At 44.4% G+C, this 11,754-nt stretch overlaps 1 protein-coding gene across 1 annotated transcript in view; it reads left to right on the forward strand.

The window, feature by feature from the left end:
- Positions 1 to 2,161: 2,161 nt before the first annotated feature.
- Positions 2,162 to 11,754, forward strand: part of KDM4B (lysine demethylase 4B) — a 48,095-nt gene continuing 38,502 nt past the window's right edge. Inside the window, exons 1-4 of the mRNA XM_015825494.1 lie at positions 2,162 to 2,317; positions 6,285 to 6,460; positions 7,514 to 7,628; positions 8,668 to 8,861. Of these exons, the coding sequence (XP_015680980.1) occupies positions 2,177 to 2,317; positions 6,285 to 6,460; positions 7,514 to 7,628; positions 8,668 to 8,861 (626 nt within the window). The 5' untranslated portion in view covers positions 2,162 to 2,176. The remainder of the gene's footprint in view (positions 2,318 to 6,284; positions 6,461 to 7,513; positions 7,629 to 8,667; positions 8,862 to 11,754) is intronic.

Here is an 11,754-nt window from a genome sequence, read left to right on the forward strand (position 1 = left end):
AATGATTAAAGCTGTCATTTATTATCTTATTTTGTTTCCCTCCTTGCTTCTCTCACAGCTACTTATCTGTTGGAATTTGCAGATTCTGTTGTTCTTCTGCCCAACAGATAGATAAGCAGTCCCAGAATGGCAAGGTTTTGCTTTTAAATATACTAAAGATTTTTTTTTCACTCTATTTCATCATTCTGAGAATACAAAAGAGTGGCAGAAGTATCCGAGGTCAGTAAATTTGGAAAGAATTCAGTGTTGACTTTACTTAAAATAAATGTTATTGTTGAATAAGCCAGAATGGCTGGGCTTACAGTCCCAGTAAGCCAAACAGATCGCCTTTTTTTTTGTGCTGTGAGTATGACGAATGAATTTGTTTTACAACATTCTCCAATAAAACTAATGGTGAATAACTAGCAATAGCACCTTAGATCAGGGGTAGGCAACCTTGTCTCTTTGATGACTCCTGGACTTCAACTCCCAGAATTCCTGAGCCAGCATGGCTCAGCTTGGAAACCTCTCCCTTTCCCCTCAGCGTGGCTGGCTCAGGAATTCTGGGAGTTGAAGTCCACGAGTCATAAAAGAGCCAAGGTTGCCTACCCCTGATTTAGAGTGCTTTGCAGCGCTCTAAGTGGTTTACAAAGTCAGCCTATTGCCCCCCCAACAATCTGGGTCCTCATTTTACCGACCTCGGAAGGATGGAAGGCTGAATCTACCTTGAGCCGGTCAGGATCGAACTCCTGGCAGGGAGCAGAGTCAGCCTGCAATGCTGCATTCTAACCACTGCGCCACTATGACTCAAATATGCCGTTTGCAATGACTAAATCTTATGCTTATCAGTAAAACGATAAAAACAATTAAATTTAACACTGTATTTTTAATAGGTAGGACGAACCTGCCTACATGTGTATAATTCCTGAAACCACTCATATTTTTTGCTCCATTTTTATTTTGGGTCAAAAGTTTTTTTTTTTATAACAGCAACTACAATATAGAGCTCAACCTTTTATAATAATGATGATGATGATGATGATGATGATGATGATGATGATGATGATGGAAGGGACCTTGGAGGTCAACCCCCTGCTCAGGCAGGAAACCCTATACCATTTCAGACAAATGGCTGTCCAGTCTCTTCTTAAAAACTTCCAGTTTTGGAGCATTCACCGCTTCTGAAGGCAGGTTGTTCCACTGGTTAATTGTTCTGTCAGGAAGTTTCTCCTTAGTTCTAGGTTGCTTCTCTCCTTGATTGGTTTCCATCCGTTGCTTCTTGTCCTGCCTTCAGGCGCTTTGGAGAAGAGCTTGACTCCCTCTTCTTTGTGGCAGCCCCTGAGATATTGGAAGACGGCTATCATGTCCCCCCTCGTCCTTCTCTTCATTAAACTAGACATACCCAATTCCAGCAACCAGCTTCCAGTCCCCTAATCATCCTTGTTGCTCTTCTCTGCACTCTTTCTAGAGTCTCAACATCTTTTTTACATCGTGGGGACCAAAACTGGATGCAGGATTCCAAGTGTGGCCTTACCAAGGCATTGTAAAGTGGTATTAACACTTCACGTGATCTTGATTCTATCCCTCTGTACATGCAGCCTAGTCTGTTAAGAACCATGTTGGGTATTTCTTCAGCAGCGATTATGATTTTTGTGATGATCGATGTGATGTTTACAGAACGAGTATACTAATCGGGCGTAGAAATATTGGAGGTACTAAAATAAAAGTTATCCAGTTAAGGTGGACCTCGGTCTTAACAATACTTTTTTTTTTTGGTCGGAGGTACTAAAATGCTTCCGCAGCGAAAGGATTTGCTGAGGATATCACCGTTGTCCAGTTGGGGGCTCCGTGAAGTTTCCCACTGAAGTGGTACCCATTAATCTTCTCACGGTCGCCTGCTTTCAATCTGCTGGGTTGGCAGGAGCTGGAGTATGGGACAGGAGTTTACACACACACACACACACACACATACACACACACACACACACACCGTGGCAGCAACAGGTCTCAAATGCCTGCCAGTTGGCAGCCCAGCGTTCTAATCTCCCGAGCCACCACACCCCCCAACAGTACTCAAAATGTCCTAGCCTTTATTGATCAGAGATTAATGGTCGATTTTAATGTTTGTTCTTCCCTTCCTTCTTCTTCCCTTTCTGTCTCTTTTTTGCAGCATAAGTTCCAAACCACCGTCAGCAATATGGGGTCAGAAAACCCAAGCCCGCAAAATCCCAGCTGTAAAATTATGACGTTCCATCCGACGCTAGAAGAATTCCAGGATTTTGGAAAGTACATCGCTTACATCGAATCCCAAGGTGCCCACCGGGCAGGGCTTGCTAAGGTGAGTGTGCTGTGGGTTCCACTTAGTGATTTAGGAAGTTAACCTTAGCTAAATGGTATAGGGTTTCCTGCCTGAGCAGGGGGTTGGACTAGATGACCTCCAAGGTCCCTTCCAACATTATTATTATTATTATTATTATTATTATTATTACTACTACTACTACTACTATACTACTACTACTACTATACTATTATTACTACTACTACTACTACTACTACTACTACTACTACTACTACTACTACTACTACTACTATCCTGAAGCAGCTTTAAAAGCTGTAAATGCTTCGGTGATCCAATCTTGATGATCCAAACCCCTCAAAGCTGTCAGGAGGCAATTTGAATTCTTCAGTCAGGTCTGTGCATTAAAATATAGACAATTATGTCTCCTACTAAACTGCCATTGTCAGTTTTAAGTATCTGGTGGGGATCTACGTTGTGAATTTTCTTGCAAAAAAAAGTCTGTTTGAGGTATCAAGGCCACTTACAGGTAGTCCTTGACCAGGGGTAGGCAACCTTGGCTCTCTTATCACTCGTGGACTTCAACTCCCAGAATTCCTGAGCCAGCATGGGGGAAACTTTGGCCTTGGTTAAAGGATGACGGGCAGGGGACCTCTTTGGCCTAAAGCAGGGGTAATCCATTGTTTAAACCATGGCTCAGCTTGGAAACTTCTCCCTTTCCCCTCAGCATGGCTGGCTCAGGAATTCTGGGAATTGAAGTCCACAAGTCATAAAAGAGCCAAGGTTGCCTACCCCTGATCGATCTATCTATCTATCTATCTATCTATCTATCTATCTATCTATCTATCTATCTATCTATCTATCTATCTATCTATCTATCTATCTATCTATCTATCATCATTTAGGTTAGGGATAGGCAACCTTGGCTCTTTTATGACTCGTGGACTTCAACTCCCAGAATTCCTGAGCCAGCGTGGCTCAGCTTGGAAACTTCTCCCTTTCCCCTCAGCATGGCTGGCTCAGGAATTCTGGGAATTGAAGTCCACAAGTCATAAAAGAGCCAAGGTTGCCTACCCCTGATCGATCGATCGATCTATCTATCTATCTATCTATCTATCTATCTATCTATCTATCTATCTATCTATCTATCTATCTATCTATCTATCTATCTATCATCATTTAGGTTAGGGATAGGCAACCTTGGCTCTTTTATGACTCGTGGACTTCAACTCCCAGAATTCCTGAGCCAGCCTGGCTCAGCTTGGAAACCTCTCCCTGTCCCCTCAGCATGGCTGGCTCAGGAATTCTGGGAGTTGAAGTCCACGAGTCATAAAAGAGCCAAGGTTGCCTATCCTTGCTATATACTCTCCTGCCTTTGTTACATTATTTTTTTCTTGGGCAAAGGAACGCCCTTCTGAATGAAACCCTGGACTACACTGGCTCTTTTTTAAGGTTTTGGTTTTTTTTTAAGTACAAAATCAAGTGGGAGAGACAAACCAGGGATGTTTCTGGTTACACTCCAGGAGGGTCAAACTGAGGGTTCTAGCAGTGGGTCACATTTTGTTTCAACATGGTTTACTAAACAAATCAACAGTTCACCAGTGTCACATCATTGCCATTAATTGTCCTTTCAAAACCAGAGCTAAATGAACCACGTGATGCCTTTGCGTCAATGCGCCAGTGTATAAAATGTGTGTCTGTGTGCCTCGCTTTGAATACAATGAGTACAAATGCCTTAGAATACATCTGTCAGGTTTTCCTGTTTTCTTTCTTTTTTTTTCCCTTCCCAAAATTGTTTTTGATTTGTCAGTTAGGGCTGCTTTGGCACAGCTTGATATCAAAAACATTTACCGAGAACAAAATTGAGCGCAGCTTTAAGAAGAAGTGAGCCACTGGCTCTTCTTTCAAACGGGTCAAACAACTCATTTCAGTACATTTTCACAGGGGACCTTTTGGTATCGATCAAAGCTTTTCAGGATATGTTTCCTTGTCCGCTCAGCTGTACTAATTAATTTCACTGTAGGTAGTGTGACAAAGGGGGTTTTAATTCTCCAAAGCGCCTGAAGGCAGGACAAGAAGCAACGGATGGAAACTAATCAAGGAGAGAAGCAACCTAGAACTAAGGAGAAACTTCCTGACAGTGAGAACAATTAACCAGCGGAACAACCTGCCTCCAGAAGCGGTGAATGCTCCAACACTGGAAGGTTTTAAAAAGAGATTGGACAGCCATTTGTCTGAAATGGTATAAGGCAGGGGTAGGCAACCTTGGCTCTTTTATGACTTGCAGACTTCAACTCCCAGAATTCCTGAGCCAGCCACGCTGAGGGGAAAGGGAGAGGTTTCCATGCTGAGCCATGCTGGCTCAGGAATTCTGGGAGTTGAAGTCCACGAGTCATAAAAGAGCCAAGGTTGCCTACCCCTGGTACAGGGTTTCCTGCCTGAGCAGGGGGTTGGACTAGATGACCTCCAAGGTCCCTTGCAACTATTATTATTAGTAGTAGTAGTAGCAGTAGTAGCAGCAGCTCCCAGACAGTTTTAGACAGCAGATGCAATGAAACCTACCCCTTCTGGGGCTTTTAATGCCACTAAAAAAAATTTGAGGGGCAGAAACAAGAATTCTCTTTCCTGCAGAGAGAGTATTTATGCCAGTCTCGTAGGTGAGTAGAAAATAGGAATAGGAAAAAAAAGTCCCTGGAATTCATGCTACACGTAGTCCTCAACTTACAACCACAGTTGAGCCCCAGAATTTCTTTTGTTAAGCAAGACAGCTGTTAAGTGAATTTTACCCCGTTTTATAACCTTCTTGCCACAGTTGTTAAGTTAGTAGCACGGTTGTGAAGGGAATCTGGCTTCCCCAATTGATTTTGCTTGTCAGAAGGTCACAAAAGGGGATCACGTGATCCCCCGGGACAGTACAACTGTCATAAATATGAGTCAGTTGCCATGGGACTGAATTTTGATCACATGACCAAGTGGATGCTGCAAGGGTCCTAAGTGTGAAAACTGGTCATAAGTCACTTTTTTCAGTGCCGTTGCACTGGGCATTTCTTCAGTCATCTTTCAGATCAATGCACATATATTTCCAATCATCATCAATATCATCATCATCATCATCATAGAGTTGGAATGGAGTCCAACCCCCTGCTCAGGCAGGAAACCCTATACCATTTCAGACAAATGGCTGTCCAGTCTCTTCTTAAAAACTTCCAGTGTTGGAGCATTCACCGCTTCTGGAGGCAGGTTGTTCCACTGGTTAATTGTTCTCACTGTCAGGAAGTTTCTCCTTAGTTCTATGTTTAGCACAGTTAATTCAGTCTACTTGAGGGAATCATACATTTTTAGTCAGTAATCCCTGGAGAACATGCCTTCTGAATCATAGCAATGACATGGGTATTAGGCTGGATTAGCCATCTATAAAATAAATTGTGTCAGTAAATGTCAACACATTCATTCTGTTTCATTTGGAAATTCTGTATAGTTAAGAGGAAATTCTGTATAGTCAAGAGGAAAGAATATAGGATCTTCTAGCGATCATATTCAAACAGGTGTATTAGACACAATTGCTTATAGGTAATTAATAGTTATCTAACTCTAGTAGTGTAAGATACTGACTAGGTTCTGTCAGATCAATATAAGTTAGGTCCTTCCTCCCTCTCTCCCTCCCTCCCTTCCTTCCTTCCTCAATTCTGTTAAGATAGTTAGACATTTTAAGACTTGAATAAAGTTAGGAACACAGATTATAAGAGGAGAAGCCAGCAAATGCGTTCAAAAGCCCAACCCAAACACCGGAGGCAATATAGGAGATCCCAAAGAGATCTAATTCCTGAAACCAATTGAGCTTTTGGTGAAGAATCTAGAGTAAAATGCCCTCGGGTGCTAGAAACAGGAAGTCAAGGAGATGTAAATAGTTGTTGTTCTTTTATTCAGAAGGGAAGAGTCCTTCCCTGAGCTCGTTTGTTCCCATGAAATGTGATCTGTTCAAGAAAAAACTTGTCCCCTGACTTTGCAGGTGATCCCTCCCAAAGAATGGAAGCCCCGCAAGACTTACGACGACATCGACAGCATGGTGATCCCTGCTCCCATTCAGCAGGTGGTGACTGGCCAGTCCGGGCTCTTCACCCAGTACAACATTCAGAAGAAACCCATGCTGGTTGGAGACTATCGTCGCTTGGCTAATAGTGAGAAGTACGTCCTTGGTTTAAGACTGTCCTGGCTTATAATTAAACAAGGCCTGGGGATTCTTTTTTGTCTTTTTGCAGTAAAAGTAGACAGACAGACAGATAGATGATAGACAGAGTGGATGATAGATACAGTGGATGATATAGATAGATAGATATAGATATAGATATAGATATAGGTAGATAGATAGATAGATAGAGAGAGAGAGAGAGAGAGAGAGAGAGAGAGAGAGAGAGAGAGAGAGAGATACAGATAGATATAAATAAATGATACATAGAGAGATAGACAGATATAAATAAATGATACAGATAGATAGATAGATAGATATAGATATATATAGAGAGAGAATATATATATATATATAGAGAGAGAGAGAATATATATATATATATAGAGAGAGATGATAGATAGACCTAGATGATAGATATAAATAGGTAGATAGATAGATAGATAGATAGATAGATAGATAGATAGATAGATAGATAGATAGATAGATAGATAGATAGATAGATAGACAGACCTAGATGATAGATAGACCTAGATGATAGATAGAGATAGATAGATAGACAGATAGATATAAATAAATGATAGATAGATACAGTAGATAGACGATAGAATGATAGAAAGATAATAGATAGACAGATAGATAGATACAGTAGATAGACAATAGAACGATAGACAGATAGACAGATATAAATGATAGAGATAGATAGATAGATAGATAGATAGATACAGTAGATAGACAATAGAACGATAGAAAGATAATAGATAGACATAGACAGACAGACAGACAGATACATAGATAATAGATGATAGTTGGATGGATGGAGAGAGAGAGGCACATGTGTCACGTTGAGCTGCTTCCGCGTCGCCTTCTCCGCTGCTCTTACTGACTACTCGTCAGCATCCTTTTGTAGAATAGAGTTGAAAAGGCGGTGTTTTTTCTCTGTTCAGAGTGAACTAACTAAATTGTCCTACCTTTATTAGGGCATCAGAGGGGGAAACTCTGCTTTACAAAGATTTAGTGCCAGTTCTCTTAATTTTATTTTTCCTGACCAGGTACTGTACTCCTCGTCATCAGGATTTTGATGATCTGGAACGCAAATACTGGAAGAATTTGACTTTTGTGTCCCCTATCTACGGGGCGGATATCAGTGGCTCCTTGTATGATGGGGTAAGTCAGATGAGAGCGTGTGTACGATGCAGATTTAGACAACGTTGGAACAGGTTAAATTCTATGCGAACCCCAGGGGGAATTAATAAAGTAACGGGAATGTTGAGGACTACTACTGTCATTATGTATAATTCAGGGGTCTTCAAACTTGGTCCTTTTATGACTTGTGGACTTCAGCTCCCAGAATTCCTCAGCCAGGCACATGTGTATCCTTGTATCCCTGTATCTTTAACGTAAACTGCGCTGGGCTGGCTTTCAGTCAGAGTCTTTCTCTCTCTTTGCTCCCTCTTGTACTGATTTATCCACGTCATTTTTAGAAAAGCCCTTTCATTTTGGCTCCACCTGTGAACCGAATCTTAAAAGTTGTAGCAAACAGGTTCTTGACAGCCGGCGGGAGCCCGTGTAATAGAGCGTGTTTTAGCCTGTTTTCTTCTCGGGACCGTTCAGAGGGCCGTTACGCGTCTTGTATCCTGCTGTTTGCAATAGCTCAGTGATGGCGAACCTTTTACAGACTGAGGGCCCAAAAACTGGCCCCGCCCCTGCTCCAGCCCCTGCCCTGCCCCCGCTTTGCCCCCACCCCGCCTGCCCGCAGGGCCCTCACCGCCTCCAGGGCCTACCGCAGATCGCCCAGCAGCACCATGGTGGCGACACCCTCTGCCCGCGCCCCACAGCATCAACTGTGCGCGATGGGGCGTGAGGGCAGAGTCTTGTCTACGCTGCCTGGCTGCCATGTCCTTGGCTGCGTTGCTCCGCATGGGCCACGCTCGGGGGCGACTCTCCTTCAGGGGGGCTGCTGGTGAGGGGGTTGCGGGGGGAGGCAAGGCTGGGGCAACGGCACGTGTGCCCACAGAGAGGGCTCCGAGTGCCGCCTCTGGCACCCGTGGCATAGGTTTGCCACCACTGCAATAGCTACTCCTGCCAGAGGTTTTTTTCCTTCGGATGCTGCCTGTGAAAAGTGACCGCCGGCGCCCCCTTTCCGTGCGGGAATGGAAGGAGCGCTGGCTCCTCCTTTGACACCTGGCTTTATTTTCACCCCCAGGATGTGGACGAGTGGAACATTGGGAACCTGAACACTCTCCTTGACATGGTGGAGCATCAGTGTGGGATTATCATAGAAGGCGTGAACACCCCCTACCTCTACTTTGGGATGTGGAAGACCACGTTTGCGTGGCACACGGAGGACATGGATCTCTACAGCATCAACTACCTGCATTTTGGAGAACCCAAGTCATGGTGAGCGTATGAAGAGGGACGTTTAACAGGGGTTGTGTGAAAAATTTAACCGATAGAAGAGAATAGGGTTGAAACTGTGGGCTCCTGGGTGCTCTCTTGAGCTGGGTGGTTTTCTTGCAGACGTTTCATTACCATGCTAGGTAACATCATCAGTGCTGGAAGGGAATGTGGGGTTTGGGGAGTGGAGGGGAAAGCGGAGGAAGGGGAAAAGGAGCAGGAGAAGAGGGAGGAGGAGGGCGATTGTGGGGATGCTCTCTGAGCTTGGTTCTTTTCTTGCAGACGTTTCATTACTGTGCTAGGTAATATCATCAGTGCTAGAAGGGAATGTGGGGTTTGGGGGAGTGGAGGGGAAAGCGGAGGAAGGCGAAAAGGAGCAGGAGAAGAGGGAGGAGGAGGGTGATTATGGGGTCCTTGATGCTCTCTGAGCTTGGTTCTTTTCTTGCAGACGTTTCATTACCGTGCTAGGTAACATCATCAGTGCTAGAAGGGAATGTGGGATTTGGGGAGTGTAGGGGAAAAAAGAGGAAGTGGAAAAGGGAAGAAGGAGCAGGAGAAGAGGGAGGAGGAGGAGGAGGAGAGGGGGTGATTGTGGGGTCTGATGCTCTCTGAGCTTGGTGGTTTTCTTGCAGACATTTCATTACCATGTTAAGTAACATCATCAGTGCTGGAAGGGAATGTGGGGTTTGGGGAGTGGAGGAGGACAGCAACTGTGGGGTCCTTGGTGCTCTCTGAGTTTGTTTGTTTGCAGATGTTTCATGACCCAACTAGGTAACATCATCGGTGCTAGAAAGGGAATGAGGATTGCTCTCTTTTTATATACTAGTCTAGTGGCTTGCTCTGTCAGTGTTTGTGGAGTGTTTTCTTCTTGCTAGTTCCTTGATTTCAGCCTAAGAGAGCAAACCAACTATATATATATAAACAAAAGACCAGAACCCCACTCCTTTTTAGCACCGATGATTTACCTAGTTTGGGTAATGAACCACCTACAAGAAAACCACCAAGCTCAGAGAGCACTTGGGACCCCACATGTGAAAAATGCATAAAACTATTCTGCTCACTGAAGCACTAATTTTGGTTTACTCTCTGCCTGAATTGAAATGGGTGTGTTTTAGGCATTGTTTCTGAATGAAACGGGGTCCGTTTTCTTCTTTGAGCAGTTTTGTCCTGTTGAAAGAAAAGTCTTCATCGTGGTTCAGTCCAAGCTGGGAATAAACATGGCGACTGCTTTAGGAAGAAGGTTGCTGTTTATTGAAGAGGACAGCCAGACAGAAAGATGGCTCTGGCAGAAAAGAGAGAGAGCACACATAGGGAGTGGGGTTTTATACCCTCTGGAGACTTTTGTTTGGAGAGTTGATCCTGTGGCATGAACTTTGACCTGAGTCTGAGTGTGCCCTTTGGCATCTCTGTGTTAAATCCTAATTATGTCCTGTCTTAGAATTTGGGTGGGGTGTGTAGATTTTAGGAGTCTTTGTCTTCTTAAGCTTCTAGCTGGGGGCTTCCAACCTTCCTGGATGGTTTACATCTACATTTCTACAGAGCTGGATTCTGCTTGGGGGAGGGAGGCCTGGGGGCTATTAAAGAAAAACTGGGCATGCTTTTCTGCCTCTTTAAGATCCTTTGAGGAAATATATTTTCCTGCCCTTTTAATATTTCCTTCTCTGGGAGGGCTGACTTCCCACAGTCCTATGCACCAAACAAAACAGGGCTACTTGTGCCGGGCAGTGTAAATTCAGGAAACAACAGGAACACCAGTCACTGAGAGAAAAGAGAGAGAAAAAGAGCATGGATGTGGTCAGAGGGATGTGTTATGACATTCTCAGGGACAGCTGCTAACGGGAAGAAAAATGGAAGCAGGCCGGACATCCGATTAGGCTGCATTGGGAATTGTACAAGGCAGAGAAGGGCCAAACAAGAGCCAGCCTCATCTTACTTGTTCCTGTCTGGGTTTTTATTTTGTCTTATCTGAAACCCAGAAACAACTGCCAGTGTTTCTGTTAACTTTTCATTTCTGTCGAACCGTCAATATCTGAAAATGGTTTGTTAGATTCTCCCCCATTTTTTTCCTGTTTCGTGCAGGCCTCTCCTATTTAATATTTGAAAAGGACCAAACAGACATCACGTAAATCGCAAGGTTGATGTGTTGGCAGTGGCTAGATTTTCTGTACTATAAAAAAAGAACACATGCCTATTAAAATTGGCCGGGTCCACAATATTTTGTCAGAGGGAGGGGAAAGAGGCCTAGGGCACAGGTCGGCAACCTGTGGCTCCGAAGCCACATGCGGCTCTTTGAGCGTTCCCCTGTGGCTCCGAGCCTCCTCTGCCATTTTCAGAGAGAGACAGAGACAGAGCTTCTCTCTCTCTGTCTCTCTCCGTCTCTGTCTGTCTGTCTGTCTGTCTGTCTGTCTGTCTCTCTCTCTCTCTCTCTCTCTCTCTCTCTCTCTAAAAAAGAGAGTGGCCTCACCCTGTTCCACAAGCTGACAAACTTACTGGGCGGGGCTCCTGCCTTGGCTGCGTCTCTGCAGGAAGCAGGAAGGGCAGGAGAGAGCTAGCTAGCCCAGCTATGCTGACTCAAGAATTCTGGGAGTTGAAGTCCATGAGTCATAAAAGAGCCGAGGTTGCCTACCCCTGAGCTAGCCCAGTAAGAATGTGTGTCAGCTTGTTGGAGAACAGCTTGAAGCCAGCTTGCCAGGTGAGCAGAAGATCAGAGAGAGGGCGAGAGAGAGGGCGAGAGAGAAAGAGGGAGAGAAAGAGAGAGAGGGAGGGAGAGGAGAGAGAGGGAGAAAGAAAGAGAGAAAGAGAGAGAGGGAGGGACAGAGGAAAGAGAGAGGGGGAGGGAAAGAGAGAGAGACAGAGAGAGAGACCCTTTTGACATCTAAAATGAAGATAACACTGC

This window comes from Protobothrops mucrosquamatus, unplaced genomic scaffold (genome assembly GCF_001527695.2).
Source record: "Protobothrops mucrosquamatus isolate PMUCROS unplaced genomic scaffold, P.Mucros_1.0 scaffold2662, whole genome shotgun sequence".
NCBI lineage: Eukaryota > Metazoa > Chordata > Lepidosauria > Squamata > Viperidae > Protobothrops > Protobothrops mucrosquamatus.